At 48.9% G+C, this 15889-nt stretch overlaps 1 protein-coding gene across 2 annotated transcripts in view; it reads left to right on the forward strand.

The window, feature by feature from the left end:
• Positions 1–14500: 14500 nt before the first annotated feature.
• The window catches only part of USP22 (ubiquitin specific peptidase 22), a 91364-nt gene continuing 89975 nt past the window's right edge, over positions 14501–15889 (forward strand). For both annotated transcript variants that reach the window (XM_040079174.2, XM_040079175.2), the window contains exon 1: positions 14501–14690. In XM_040079174.2, coding sequence (XP_039935108.1) covers positions 14565–14690 — 126 coding nt within the window. In that variant the 5' untranslated portion in view covers positions 14501–14564. The remainder of the gene's footprint in view (positions 14691–15889) is intronic.

Below are 15889 nucleotides of genomic sequence, written 5' to 3' on the forward strand. Positions count from 1 at the left end.
TCTCCCAGGTGTTTATTTTAACAGGAATGCTCTGTGCCCAAACTGGCAGCTGCTGGCAGAGTTGGTTGAAACCAAGTGCCCAGCAAGTCACACAGCAAAGGGTCAGACTGGAGCTGCAGTTGGAGAGGGAAAGTCAGTGAAGTAAAGCTTTACTTTGTCACTTTGATTGAGATTCCATTTTCTTAGGTTAATCTAATGTAATTAGCAACAAATTCACCTCTGATTTAAACCTGCTCATTGACATATCACGCACTGGATGGGAATTAGATGATTTACTTATGTCAACATGTCTTTGTTCTCAGAACCATTAGTGAAGACTCTACCCCAAATCTAGGACTGGTTTGCAGACTGTGCAAGCCCCAACTGGTAAATGTTGGCATAATCTAAAACTATGTTTGTTGTTTTTATTAGCACTCAAATCTCTCCTCTTTTCTTTCTCATTTTGTCAGGCCACAACTGCAGAGGGCTGGAATCCTTTTAACGTGTTAACACTTCCTTAGACAAACATCCTGCTGTTCTCCCTGTGCCTTCTTGCAGTGCAGGAACTCTTTTTTGAGGGGGAGAAAAGGAAAAAAATCTCCAAACTGAAGGATTTGAGTTAGCCCTTGTGTTTGGTGACATCTGCTTCACTGCAATCACTGAGTGCAGATCTGCAGCCTTTTAACCCTAATCTTTAGGGCAGCAATTTTGTGCCCTATTTCCTATTTGTCACCCTTTTTTTTTTTTTTTTTTTTTTTTTTTCCCCCGCAAGGAGTATAAGATGTAGCTTCTTTCTGTAAGAAAAGCTTTGGTTGCTTATCCTAAGAGCAAAGGTCTGGGCAGAAATCCCCACAGGGTAACAAAACCCTTCCCCAGGGAAAACATCCTTGAACTAGTTTGAACTGAGAGCTCCCAGTTTCACAGCGCCTGTGGCTGGAAGATGTAAATGTTCAAAAGGCTGTGGCAGGATTAAAGATTTTCTTGTCTCAGCCTCTCATACAAGGGTGCAGACTCTTTTCCTCCCCTCCCTGCTCCCATAACTGGGTTTATAGGAGTCAATTACAACATTCTGGGGTGGTAGGAAAAAACCAAACAAACAACCCCCAAAAAAACAGACCTAGGATGGAAAACAGAAAAATAAGGGCTTCTCAGGGCTTTTCCAATTCTTTGCCCCTGCAGCTGTTTGCAGATTTGTCTGTGTCCCTTCAAGACAGTGACCCGAGAAGATGGTCATAACTTTTGCCTCTGTTATAGTTCTGGTTTGGAACTGGGCTCTGACTCAAGGACATCAAACTCCTTTCAGAGAACTCTTTCTGGATACTTGGTCACTATTTCTCTCAGCTCGTGTCTCTGGGAGAATTTTGCTGCAGGTTCAGTTCATTGCAGTTCAGTTTTTTTCCACCGCCTGAGTATTATTTTTCTTTCCCAGCTACTTTCTATAAGGTTTGTTTGTAATCACTGTCTCCTGCAAAGCCTGCACTGCAGCATTTCCAAGCTCAGTGTGAGAACAGTGTAGACTTAGTGAAACTGCATTTCCGATGTGTGATCGTGCTGCAAATCCCCAATCCTTGCGGATCACCCAAAAGCTGGGGAAGAGGGAGAGGCAGCAATATCCTCTCCTCCTGCAGCTAAAGATCCCCACACTCCACAGTCGTTTTAGTGGAGCTGAATGCTTCCAGGGGAGAGAGTGATGTTTTGTCACACACAGATATGGCAAAGCTGAGGTACCATTTCCATTAAAAGATGCTAATTGCGGTTGTTTTAATTGATGAAGGGACAGCTCAGGCCGACTGTACAGAAATATTTCCTACCTGCATCTTCACTGCTCTCAGGAAATCCAACCCTGTCCTTCCCTACTGCCTTTACTTCTTGGTTTGGAGGGGGAAAAGCAGGTACGGGCTGAGGGCTGGGCCCCCAAGAGCTGTAAAGCCGCGGGTACATATGCAGGGGAGCGGAGAGCCCACCCCTCTCTGGGTTTTGGTGGGTCAGGAAGGAGTTAAATGACAACAGAGGGAGAGGCTGTGCTATTGTTCAGGCATCCCTGGGTCCAGGGTGGCTGATCTCTATTCCCGGATCTGCCTCTGGCTTCCTGCACGACCTTGGACCGCTCACTTACCTTTTCTTTTCCTTAGCTCCCAAACTACAACGTGGAAATCCTTCTCTTCCTGTGGTGCCTCATTCCCCGCGGGTTTCAGGGGGGCTGAGGTTCTCTGGTGGGAGATGAGGGGAGGAGAAGAACGCGTTTCCACTCAGAAAGATTTAAGGAGAGGGCAGCAATTTTTGGGGCATGTTCGTGTTCGTTCAGGTCCAGCACGGGCTGTGCATATTTGGGTGATATTTGGGGGTTTTTAGCAGCGAACCTGCGGGGAAAGGCAAATGTTGGTGCAGCTGCCCAGAGCGCTGCCAGCTGCAAGGAGCCCGTTCTTCACTAGATGGTGCTTTGATCAAAGATTTGGATAACCGCAGTTCTTTCCGCACAGAATTTCCTAATTTTTCTTCCCCAGTCTCCATTCCTGCCCCTTTTTCCTGTGTTTTAACACCACGGGAGACACTTAATGATGCTGGATATCGAACGAGGCTAATCTGTGGTACTGCAGGCTCCAAGCACCCACCAGCCCGCCGGGCTCCCGGGCTTTGGGGTTTGAAGTGTGGATCAGTGCTGCTGGGCTGTGGCAGAGAATTGAATTCTTTCCGTGTTTTCTATTCCCATAAGGAAAAGGCTTCAAAGAGCAGGTCCCCTCCCCCTCTCTGCTGGTGAAGGGCATTTAGGGAAGCTGGGAAAGAAATCCAGCCCTGACAGACGCATTTATTTAACAAACCACTGCCTTTCCCTACCTTAGCAGAAGACTGGGTGATTTTTAAAAAAGGGAATTGCTGCTTTTATATCTGTCTTTGTATTCAGGAGACGGTTACCTAGCCAAGGTCATTGCTGCTGAATGCCTGGATCGAGCAGCGAGCCATCCTCGTCTTCTTGAATGAGCGCTGCTTTCAGTGGGGCTCCACCAAGGGAAAAAATAGGAATTAGGCTTGGATCTGGCCAGCGCAAGGTCCCAAGCTGCTGCCGGGCAGAGAAAGCCACGGGAACAGCGTCCCCTTTTCCAACGGCAGCGGAGGAGATGAATGGAGCTGTAATCAAACATTTCCTGTGCAGACATGCACGGGGCTGGGCTGGGCTGTGACAGCCTGTTCCCGGCACTCCAATCCGGCACACACTGCGAGAGCCAGCGGCTGGGCCCCTGCCACGTCTCCCTGAGGCTGTCGCCTCCCTGGGGATGGTCCCTGGTGTCCCCAGTGCCTCGGTGCCAGGCTGCTGTGCCAGTGCCCGCGGGCATCCCGGCGCTGCCGGCGGGTTCCATCGGGCGCAGCTCCCTCCCCGTGCGGTTTGGCGAGCATCAGTGAACGGGGCTGGGTGGCTGCTCGGAGCCCACGGCCACGCTCACGGTGACAGTCCGAGATCGCGCTCCTGTCCCCGGCACCGCACCAGCCACCGCTGCCAACGCCAAGGTCGAGAGTTCGATCCCCGGATGGGCCATTCACGTCTGCGTTGGGCTCGGTGATCCTCCCAGCTCAGAATATCCTGGGGTTCTGTGCCTGCACGTGTGTGCTGGGGAGGCCGGTGCCAGCAGCATCCCCCTCCTCACATGCAGGATGTGCTCATGGCAGCGATGTCCCCACAGCAGGGACACAGCGATGCCGTGACACGAAACTCCCCTCGGGACCGGGAGCTGACACGGATTTCTCCGTCATTCCCCTGTTTTCAGCGTCCCTCTGCACATGCATTTGTTGGTCATTATTAAGATATCGATGCTGACTAAACCCTGAGCCTGCATCACGCAGAAATTCGCCCAGAACTGCGGGGCTCGGACTCGCAGAGAGTGAGAAGTGGGGACGGGGCATTTCCTCACATCCATTCCATCTGGAGAGCAAACCCCTCTCTCAGTCCCTCCTCGCTGGCAGGGAATTGCATCACTGGCGCGTGCAGAGGTTTTTGTTTTGTTTTGTTTTTCCCCTGAAAAGTGCTTGTTTTATTGTTTTCCTGCGATGGAATTTGCCAGCCTGTTCCCAAATTATGTGGTTCTGAAGTTTAAAAGCAACGTACCTGTGTGGGGGAGAGATGGAGTGGTTTTCACTGTGCAAGCTGGCTCTTCCTTCCCTCCTCCCTTCTCCCCACATCCCCATGTGCTATGGAGCCAGCTGCTCCCGGAATAGTTTGGGAATGAAATGTCACCATTTGAAACTGGTGAGTCACACTTTTGGGAGGAGGGGAGGAGAAGAATCTGAAATCTTGCCGTGTGGCAGAGCGTCTCCTGGTGAGTACAGAGAGATTTTTAAAACCACAGACTCCCTCATGGTGGAGTTGAGGGGCTTTGAACAGAGGCTGCTGGGTGTGTCCACGCTGCCTATTTCTGCAGGAGGATCTCAAAATCCTCTGCAAACTTGAATTTCCTTCCCCAACATGCCCACTGCAGCTGGATGCTGGTGCCTGCTCCAGCAGCACTGGGTTGTATCCGTCTGACAACACACCTACAGTGACTCTCTTAATTAAGTCTCCTGCACCGCTGCGAGGTGTGTAATTACAGCGAGACCTGACTTAAGCATCCACTCGAGGGACTAACAAAAAAGAATTCTTTACCGAGCAGGGAGGAACAGAACTTTACTGAATAATTTTTTTTTTTTAAATATATATTTTAGGGGAAGTTTATTAAAAAAAAGGAGGGTAATTATTCTGGTTTTGCTTTCTCCCAAAATTAGGATGATGCCTTTAATATACTGAGCATTAACATAATCAGCTTTTCTTTTCCTACCAAAAGGATACTTGAGAAATTCTTTTAGCAGAGATTACTACAAAAAAGTGACAATTAGTGCAAATGGTGGCAATGATCTTGCAAAATGAAGTACTGTTTATCAGAAGCTCAGCAGTTTTCCCTCCCTACCCAAGCCAATGACAGATTTTTTTTAGTGGAAGTGCAGCATTGCAGTTTTAGGGTGCTATAACCTCCCATTTTCAGCACTCTACCTGGCAGCTTGGCCTCACTGGTACCAAGAACTGTGTCTGGAAGTAGCTGTAACACTAATGGTGCCTCCCAAAGAGCTGTAGCAGTTCCAGGAGGATGGATTTTGGCTGTTGCTGCCCCAGCTCAGTGTCAGAAGTCTCAGCCCTGGCCCTGAGGTGGCCGCTGAGCTGTGCATCCCCACACACAGCCCAGGGTATTCATCCAGCCCTGCAATTATTTCAGGATCCCTGGCTATTCCGAGCACTGCGGTGACACTGAGAGATTTGCCACCCATCCTGCAGCCCCAATGATCTCCAGCTCAAGGACAGGAAGAAACTGGAAATAGTAATATCAGAAATAGCCCCCAGAGGGGCTGTCCACCCTGAGGTCCCACCTTCAGTGGCATTCTGAGCTCATGCTCTGAGTGGAACTCCCAAATTGCCCTCTAAGCTTGCAGTGAACTTGGTGGGGATTTTGCAAACATAAGGCCCTGGAGGGTTTGATGCCATCTCGGTTTTATTTGGAAGACTGAGCTCGAAGCAAGATTTTATGAAGTGTGCATTATTTCTATCTCAAATTCTAGATAGCGTTAACTAGAAACCCACATCCTCCATTGTCGCTGGATTTGGCAGAAATCATCCCTGGCTGCAGAAATTTGCTGCAGAGCCTCAGGTTTTCTTTAATACAAAATAAAACTACCTCAAAGACAGCCTCGGAAAGTCAAACCCGGGTGCTGTTCCACGTGCATTTTCTCAGCAGAAAAGCCTGTTTATTCTCTTAAGTGTATCACTGTTGCCCTTTTCTCTTAGCTCAGACTGTCACGGTGATTTTGCACTGCAGGGCTCCACAGAGTCCAACCAGCAACGCTGCAGGAGCTGAAAGTTGCAGTGAGCCAAGGAGCCAGGTCAGAAAAGGGAACCCCTCTGGGTACCTGCTGCACCCTCAGGTGTGAACTTGGGGCTATTCCACACCAGTAACTCCTAAGATATGGGAATGTCAGTGGATCATCAATTCTGAGGCAAAATGACAGCATTTTAGTGCTTGATATTGTGTTACCACTGTTTGTTCTAGCATAGGTGTCTGCCTGGTAGGTTCAGCTCCCCAGATTCCTGCTGGGGATTCCCTTTAGCCTGCAGCTTCCTGCAGATAACTCCCATGATAATGCTGGGAATGATCAGTGTAAATACTCCCGACAGAAAAGCGGCTTGTTTCGCAGAATGAGGTTATTGTCCTTTCAAATAGAGTAACAAAAAGCAAATTTACTGAGTATACAACTCACTGAAGCACTGCCTGTTTCAAAGATATGTGATGATTTCTTTAAAACTTAATGGATTTTTGCCCAAATCAAAGGATTTTGTCTCATCACCTACAGTGGGATTTCCCAGAGGGCCTGAGACAACACATCCTCAGCCTCCCGGACCTTGGCTAAACTGATACATAATGTGTGGAAGCCTTCCCAACAGGAACAAGCAACTCTGGAAGGCCAAGACTACCACTGATCTGGTTTTGGGGAAAAATAAAAAAGAAAAAGACAACTGAAATGACGTTGGACATTCATTAGCAAAGCATTGTCAGAACACAATAGAAGAAGAGACAAAACCAGCCCAGATTCTGCGGTATTTCCTAAAGGGCTCCCTCTGGCACATGGCTATTCCCTGCCAATCCTTCTGTATTGTTTTTGATAATGAATAGAAGCTGAACAGATGATTGTTGTATTGTCCACTAAGTGATTCATTTACATTAAATAGTGCTCCAAAAGTAGGCTTTGGGTGGACTTTTTAGTCTCTTCAGTTATTTATTTATACAGTTTAATTACTGTCTTTTAACTCTCCACTGTAATAATTATTTCCTGATTGCTTCAGCTAAATTACTCCTCTCAATTCAGTGGCCCAACAAGCCCTGACATGAGAAGCAGCATCCATGCATTTTCAAAGATGCTTAATTTTGCATGACCACCTCCAGGGAAGTGCTCCTGATTTGGGAAGGTGCTGAGATTCTTGAGCAGGTCGCTGGTGTCCCTGATGCCTGTCACTGAATGAAGCAGAAACTTTGCTGCATAAACCATCACAGTTCCATGAATTTCTTTGTTAACCTCTCAACTCTTGCTGTATTTTCACCAAGGTTCTTGATTAACCCAGGGGTCTCATTGCAATTTCAAACTTTTCTTAAAGAGGTCAAAAGTTTTGGTTTGGTTTTAGATATCATGTCATGTGCTTGAGGGCCTGTTGTTGGAGAGAACTTCAGTGTGAGAAGATATTTAGCCCCAAATCCACATCTAGGGCTGCAACACCACTAATTTGGATGTACTAATGGGTGGGGGAGAATGACATGTACTGAAGGGCTCTTTGATGGCCGAAGAATTTGAGAAAATCAACACCCAGGCCTTTTCAACTCCAGTTCTCTGAGAAGCTGCATGACTTTGTTGAGTGGCTGCAGTTACTCCTCAAATTCCCTGATTTTGTAATTATTCTCTCTTCCCTGTTCCACGTACAAGGCAGGGAAGCAGCGATGTAGAGAGAGGAAGGGAACAGTCCCAACAGTGTTGAGCTCTCCATGAAATGTGGCCTCAGTTTAAACCTCCCAGGGCAGAGCAAGGCAGCCTTTGCAGGCTGACATTTCCTCAGTCCCCTCTCCTTCCATTTGGGAAAAACAAACTTGGCAGCCCTGCGCCAAAGAAAGAACAAAAGTTTGTTTTGAAGAGTTTAATTGTCTGTACCTGCCAAAATGAGGCAAGATTGACTTTTTGCAACCGGTTTCCTACCAGCTCCTCAGTAAAATGAACACAGAGGACAATAATATTCCAGTTCCACTGTAGCCTTCCAGCTCCTTGCCATTCTCCACTGCTCTGGCTACAGAATCTGGGCAGAAGCCGCTGTGTGACTACTTAAGCTTTAGGTATCTGTTTGTGTCACATTTTTCCTACCCTGCTTCAGAAACTGCCTTTACCTGGCCTGTGATTACAGCAAACTACCCACCCTCAGGATCTCCCTGAGCTTCAGCCTTCATCTGGGATATGTGGCATCATCATAAACCCAGATGAGACTCGGCAGACACAGAAATAAAACCATCCCCTCCCTCTGCATAAACCCACAAAGCGCTGCCAGGGTTTCCCCTGCTGGCTTCCACTTTAACCCTGCAGCGTTGCTCTCCCCGTGCTCCTGCTCTCCCAGGGGCCCAGATCGCTCTGTGCTCGTGGCAGCCATGGAATCAAACACTGCATTAGCAGCCCCATAATAGCTGTGCTCAGTGGCACCCGGCTCCCTTCATTAATCCAGAAAATGAGAGTTGTTTTCGTGCATTTGAGAAGCTAATTATTTAAGTGCCGGGAATTAAGGCTCATCAGATGCTGGTGACTGAGTTTGGTTTTGCATCCCAAGGGAGGGAAGGACACCAAGGGAAGCTGGATTTGCACAGGTGAGCAGTACAGCAACTTACCAGTACTAGGGCAGGGAACAGATCCCTGCCTACCTGATGCACAAAAGGCCCTCTCTTTGTACACCTCTGTTCTTCCAGACATCCTCCAGTGACTCAGAGAAGTTCTGGATGACCAGAGAAGTTCTGAATGCTCCATCTCTGGAAGTGCTCAAGGCCAGGTTGGACAGGACTTGAAGCAACCTGGTTTAGTGGAAAGTGTCCCTGCCCACAGCATGGAGCTGGAACTGGATAATCTTTAATGTCCCTTCCAATCAAAACTGTTCTGTGATCTTGTGATTCTTCCCATCCAAATTGATTTTTTTTAACCACACTGATCAAATAATTCTATATATAGGGTTTTTTTTTTTTCCTGCCAGGAAAAGGTGTGCCCTACTTGAGGTTGACCTAACCTTTATATTTTGCAATAAATCAATATTGCCTTGTCTTAGGTGGGTTTTTAGAAAGAGAAATGAGCTCACACCATTTGTTCCCCTGTAATCAGTTGTGCTTCAGCCTTACCTTTGACCACCATACCCAGAGAAGGGTTTAGATAGAAATGCTGCTCCCTGACCTAACAAGAGACCTTCCAGTGCCTTGGGAAACAGAAGATGAACTGGGTGAAAACCCCCCTCGTCTGCGAGAAACCACAGATGAGGCCAGATCTGCTGTTCTAAACAAAGTTTTTACAACAGAATGACTTGCAACAGTAGATGGGTGCTTTTGACATTCTTCCCAGAAAGTGACAGAAAATCTATTGATGCTATTGCCAAAAACTATAGGCTAAGGAACAGGGACTTGGTTCCTGGATGTCACTGGATGGATCCCCTCTTCATTACAAACAGCTTGCCAAGAACAAATGTTTCATTTTTTATGGAGATAGCCAACGTCCTGTGTTGCCTTCAGAGACTGAGGGAGCAAACTGCTCTGTGTGTTCACTTGAAGCCAGATGTTAAAGTATTGTCTGGATGTAATTGGCTTGACAAATAGCAGGAGTGACATTTTAGCTCCATTCAAGTCAGTGGCAAAATTCCTGTTGAGTTCAGCTGGGGCCAAGATTTCACCCTCTGACAGTGCTGACGGGAAATCTAATGAGTGATCTTCAGAAAAATAAGCACAGGCATTGTGTTTTTCTAGGACTGTTTTCAACCCATGGGCCATGAATCCTTGGAGTCTTGTGCACTGCTTTGAAGAGGTCTGCAGAAGACCTCAAAGACAAGGAATTTTAGTGTCAGTACCTTTAAATTTGCTATACAGGGGGCCATGCTTCCGAGGGAGAATGTCAGGAGTTGATCACCAAGTTCGAAGTCAGCTTGATCCATTGAAATCCACTTATCTGTGCAGTCCTTGGACTGACAATCATCTTTCTGGCAGGATCTGCTCAGCTGAACCAATCCTTTATCATGGAATGTTGTGGATTCAAGAAACCACTCTGTGTCCTTTGCTAAGACTGAGCCACATGGAAATCTCTGCTCTGGCACCTACCAGGTGCCGTTACCAATGGATTGGGATGAAAACAAGGCTTTTTAGAGAAGCTGGTGTAGCTGGGACTTTACAGCCCATTTAGTTTTGTAGCAAGGTCAGTACTCCATCCCCGAGATAAATGACAGGTACCAGTGTTTCCCTACAGACCTTCAGGTGTCTGAGGTAACTCAGCTGAATTTGTAGGGATTCAGAAGCAATCACCTTCAGGCAGAATCACACAATGGATTCTGGATATCTCCAGAGCTTTAAGCCCTGCAGCCAGACATACAACCTCATCTGCTTTAAACCCTTTGGATTAAGCAACAACAGTACTACTTGGATGAAAGTTTACAGGGCTTGGATGGCAAAAGGCTTGAGCTCAGGGGAAAAAAAAATTCCTGAAGATTAAAACTAGGGTCATTTTTAAGAGGTAGAAGTGTTCCTTTTAGGCTTTAAAATATTCTTCTGTGTGTGTTTTGGTAAGCAGAATTGTTCTGTGAGTTCTTTCCTTTTAGAATGTGGAAAAACTTGTATTTTTTGGAGTGCTTGAAAAAATGCAGGAGAGGTACAGAGGAATCTTCACGTATTCTGTATTGTTTATTAGCATGGAGAGCCCTTCTACTCGCAGGAGCAAAGCTCCTGAACATCTCCCTTTAAATTCACTTGTGGAGCCAGGGGCTTCAGCCTCCTGCAGGTCCAAACTTAGGCCAGCTTCCCTTGTAATCCAAGGTTACAGGAGGAATCCTACCCAAATCCTTGATGTTGCTCAGATATGTGATCAAAGGGAAAGGTTCCTGTTTACCTGAGAACTAAATTGGACATCTTAACACATATCATGGCAAAGCATGCCCAAGTGATGAGGTAATAGTTGATTCATGCCTGTCCAGAGGAGTCTAGAAGTGCCAGTTTGGGACGACATGGATAGAAGAGGCAGTTACTTTGCTTTTCCATGTAAAGAATGCTGCTTCTCCCCAGCTGAGCTATCATGGAATGCAGATGACTCTCTGGAGGAAGACTTTGCTGCACATTTGCAGTGTGTTTTAGCTACTATCAACATTTATATTCCACTGGCATTTGAGGGTAAGCACTAATTAGCATAATCATCAATGCCTTAAAATTAAAAATTCTTCCAAGAGACACAGGAGGGATTGAAACTGTTTCATTCCCCCAGAGGCAAATCCTTTCCCAAGCTATCTGCTGCACCAAAAGGTTTTATTCTAGAAACATTCCCAAGCTATGCCCAAGAGTAAATTTAACTACAGCAAACTTGTAAACTTGTGTGTGTGTGTGTGTGTGTGTGTGCAGCAAGCAGGCCCTGCTTTGACAATTACTACCTGACAAAAGGTTGTCACTATCTTCTGCTCCTATTTTGTTTTGGCTGCTGCTCTGTGCTGTTGTGTCACCTTTAGTGCGTGGGCTGCAATAATCAAGAAGTGTCTGTAGAGTTGGAAGTTTTTATACTTCATAGGAGTCTGGCATCTTCACAGACCAGAAAGCAAAGGGTTTAATGACATGTGTAGAGTTTTTGCCTCAAGACCCCCAAATCAGGAGCTGGCCTCAAAAAATCTCAAAAGCCACTGTTTTCTACACTTTTCCGAAGTGGATTTTTACTCTGGTTCCAATTTACCACAAGAACCCCAAGCTGAATTTTTAGCATAAATAAACCTTTTTTATGGAGAATAAGGTGCCAAGGAAACCTTGGGGGAACTTCACATTTGAAAGGTAACATCTATACTTTGGAAATGTCCCCAAAGAGCTGATCTTTCAATTTCTACATTGCTCCTTTGGGAAGTGAACAGTGGGTGTCACCAGGTGCTGTCCAGGATGGGTGTCCTCCATGTGGGTTCTTTGTGGCTCAGAGGATGCTCCTCACATCCTCAGCTGGGCCAGAAACCCCCAGGACAGGAGAGATTAACTGTGCTAATTATTCTGGAAGTGGCCAGAGAGAAAGATCAGTTATTTTTCCGAAGGTTCTCTCTTTGAAAGAGGACCCCTAAAAAAATGTAGGTTTTTCTTAAAACAATTTCATTTAAACTCACAATTCTCGTTATTTCTGCATAAGACACCACACCCTATGGGGAGTAAACACAGGGACTCTGCAAGACAGGGCAGCACAGAAATCTCCGTGAAAATTTCAGAGTCTGCAGGACACTGAACATATGTATTGTCTCTTTGGTATCATGGTTTTTTTTTCAGCGAGATGGACTTAAATTTCATCGGCAGAAATTCTCTCTTTTATCTTTATCTCCTGTTTTGATGTGGTAGCCATGGAGAAAAGCCCCAGATTAGTAACAGTAGGTTGGTGCAGAATAAGAATAACTTTCTGCTTGTATTTAGACTGTAGCAATATCAGGGGCTTTGTTTAATTGGAAATATTCAGAGAATAATTATTAGATGCTGTTAGTACACTAATCACCCATCCCATTCCCTTCTATGCACCTTGAGCTGACAATCCTTAATTTCCCTCTTCTGAGGGATGTTTAGGTGGTTTTCACAGGGGAGGGACTGGCTCCCTCTGACTCCTGCTATTGAAAACTAGTTAATTCTCCTGCAATTTGGGTTAACACAGGAAGGATGTGCAGCACCAATTCCTGTTCCCTTCCCAAGAGGTGTAGGCTGAACTGTGATGACTTAATAAGTCTAATAATTACATAGGGTCAAAGAGGGTACAGCCTCCCTCCAGATTCCGCTCATAATCTTCTGAAACATTCAGTGCAATCTGTGTACACAGTGGGATAATCAGGCCCTCTCCTGGCTCTTGGCATCTTTTTTTTTCCACCTGTGGGGCAATTCCAGGTTTATCGCTGGAGCGTAATCTCCAGACTGCACAGAAGGATTTAGGATTTCTGGGAGAGGCTAATAAGTAGTGTGAGCCAGGAGATGCAACAACTACAGGTGTCCCACGCAGAAGGACAGGGTGTCCTGCTGCTGCCTCAGCCTGGGGGCACAAACCCAGCTCTTTTCTTAGTCCTACTCTGCCACCAAACCTTCTAGCTATATACAAATCGTAAACTAAGCTTCCTATGACCTACCTTGCTTTCTTTTTAAAACAGCAGCACCTCTGAAGGAAATGGAAAGTCCTCAGGTGATTGTCAAAATTTTCTGTATTTATTTCTTGCAAGCTGTAGCAGCAGGTCAGGAAACTGGACACTATATGAAAATCTGCCAGGATGAAGATTTCAAGGTTACTGCTCCCAAGGAATGTGATTAGCACGCACTGAAAAATGGGTTTGGTGAAATAATGTGGTGGCACTTCGCCACTTATTTCCTTGTTGCAGTGTCCAAAGCCTCCGGTCTCTCTCTTCAGAAACCACGGCACAATTCCCATCCTGTCCCTCCTTCCTCACTCAATGATGTATATGTATGCCTCCATATGTATATCTATGCCTCCACCCCTGTAGTGTGTGTGGCATACAAGATGAAAACTATGTACAGATTCCAACATTTTTAACTGTCTTCCCATTTCCTTGTATAGGAAAAAGCTGAAATAACAACAGTTCTGGTTATACACCGCTTTTGTTTCTTCCCTATGGAAACACCAGGATGCAGGCTGGCGGTATGGAGGGACCATATATGGTCCTGGGAGCCCGTCGGAGCGTGGCGCGGAGCTTCTCCCGGGAGCGCGGCGATCCCTCTTCCCTCAGGAGATCCCTCTTCCCTCAGGAAACCACTGAGGGAACAGCGAGAGCGGGACCAGCGGATGTGACAGCAGCGCAGGCTGCTCTGGGAGGAACCGCCCCCTCCCGGCCACCGCCAATCCGCTCTCCGCTTGCGATGTGACTGACACACATTCTAACTAATCATACCGCCGCTCCCACCACACAGACCCCCGCCTCTTATCTCAGTTGGTCAGATAACCTGTCAATCGTCCGGGATGTCCCGCCTTTTTCCGGCGGGGGAAATGCTAGGTAGGAAGGGTGGAGGGGGATAGAAGAAAGAGAAAGAAACCAATGAGACACTAGAGATGGATAGATTGACAGATAGGTTGACCAATCGTCACTCTCCTTCCCCCCGCCGCTCCCTCCCTCGCGGGCGGCGGGGCAGAGGGGGCGCTCCTCCCGCACCTTCCCCGTTGGTCTATCCCACTCCGGGCCGGGCGGGCTGGGTTGAGTGAGCGGCTCGGACCATTGCTCGCGGCGGGCGGGGGGGGCGCGGGCGAGGCGGAGGAGGAAGGAGCCGGCGAAGGAGGCGGGGGGGCGGTTTAAAGGGACAAGAGCCGTGCGGGCGCCAGCGGGGGAAGCCGGAGCAGCAGCGGGCGGGGACTCGCCCCCTTCCCCACACACGCCCGCTCGCACCGCGGCCAGGGTCGCCGCCGCCAGCGCCCCCATCCCCTCCCTTCCCCTCCGCCCGCCGCTTCCACAGCGGCCTCTATGAGGTAGAAGGGAGCGGCGGCCACTCCGGGGGCGGCAGCGGCCGCTACAGCCGCCGCCTCCTCCTTCTCCTCGCCTCAGAGCGCCCCATCTTTGTGTGTGCGGGAGAAGGGCGGGAGGGAGTGCGCGCTGCCCGCCCGCCGCGCTTTGTTCGGAGCCGGGGGGCCGTGGCGGAGCCCCGGCTCTATGTGCCAGCGGCTCCCCGGCGGCGGCGGCGTGAGGGGCCGGAGCCCCTGAGGGCGGGGGGGCCCCGGCCCGTGTCGGTGCTGCGGGGCGGGGGAAGGGGCCGGCTCGCTGCCCGCCGGCCCGGCCCGTGTGCGGGCGGATTGATGTGGGGGGGTCTGACATGAGTCCGCCGGCGGCCGGGTGCTGCCATGTGACCGGCTTCAAGGTGGAGAACTGGAAGCAGAACCTGCGGGCGATTTACCAGTGCTTCGTGTGGAGCGGCTCGGCCGAGACCAGGAAGCGCAAGGTACCGGGGGCGGCTCGCATCCACCCCCCTTCCCTTCCCTCCCTCCTTCCCTCCCTCCCCGACCTACCCACCGCCGCCTCGGGGAGGGGACGGGTCCGGTCCCCCTCTAGCCCTCCCTCCTTCCCTCCCCACGGGGCAGGTGGGCCCGAGCTCCCGCACGCGGTCCTGGGAGGAGGGAGGAGGAAGCGCTCGGTGCCTCCGGGATGGCGAGGGGGGGGCACCGGGATGGAGGAGGGAACCAGCCCCGGCGGGGCCTCCCTCCCTGCCACCTGCCCCGGCGGCTTTTCCGCAGCGGGGCTGTTCCGCAGCGCCGCCGCTTCCTCCTCCTCCTCCCAGAGGTTTCCCGGAATACCGGGGGGAGGGGAGGCCCGGGGCACCGGGCACGTCCGGCCTGTGGCGGAGCTTTGTGGAGCCCCGCGGGGCCGCGCCCGAGCCCGGGGGGCTGCGCGGAGCACAATGGCTGGGAGCGGGTCCCGGCGCCGGGGGCTGCGGCTCGCTCGGTTATGTGTGTGTTTTTCCTTAAAAAAAAAAAAAAAAGAAAAAAAAAGAAAAAAAAAAAAAAAAAGAAAGAAAAAAGCTGCTCGTGCTGATAATCCACTTGGAAAAGGGGATTCTTGTTCTGGTGAGGCGGGGGGAAGGAACTGGCTCAGCCTGGAGTACAGGCAAGGGCAGGAGGGGTTTGCTTTGGGAGCTGTTGGCACCTGGGAAAAATCCCTGTAAACCAGGCAAAAAGCAGGAAGAGTGCTTTTCCCCACCTATCTCCTATAATAACATCCTTATACACATGCATGTTTCTGGAGGGCTTCTCTCTGCGCTGTGCAACTAATTACTGTTTTTCCCTAGAATCAACTAGTTTTTGCTCCAAAGTGACTTGGCAGATTTGTGTCAGTCGTCGAATTGGTGACTGAGGAGGGGAAGGCAGCAGCTACACGGAGCAAAACTTGGGGTTTGGGACAGCACGGATTGTGTTTTTGTTGGAACAACCCATTGAAAACTTTCTGATCCCAGTGCTTTGCATTAAGCTGCTCAGTTTATTATTCGTAACAGAACTAGAGCATGAAGGATGGACTTTAAGGGTGAGGTGCCTGACCATTTTTCTGCGTTCAGTTCATGTTCTCAGCATAATCCAGTTTCCCAGCTTTTTTACCTAAAGAGGAAAAAATGGAATCCGAGAAGAAATGCGTTTTAAATGGATTTAA

This window comes from Hirundo rustica, chromosome 15 (genome assembly GCF_015227805.2).
Source record: "Hirundo rustica isolate bHirRus1 chromosome 15, bHirRus1.pri.v3, whole genome shotgun sequence".
Taxonomy (NCBI): domain Eukaryota; kingdom Metazoa; phylum Chordata; class Aves; order Passeriformes; family Hirundinidae; genus Hirundo; species Hirundo rustica.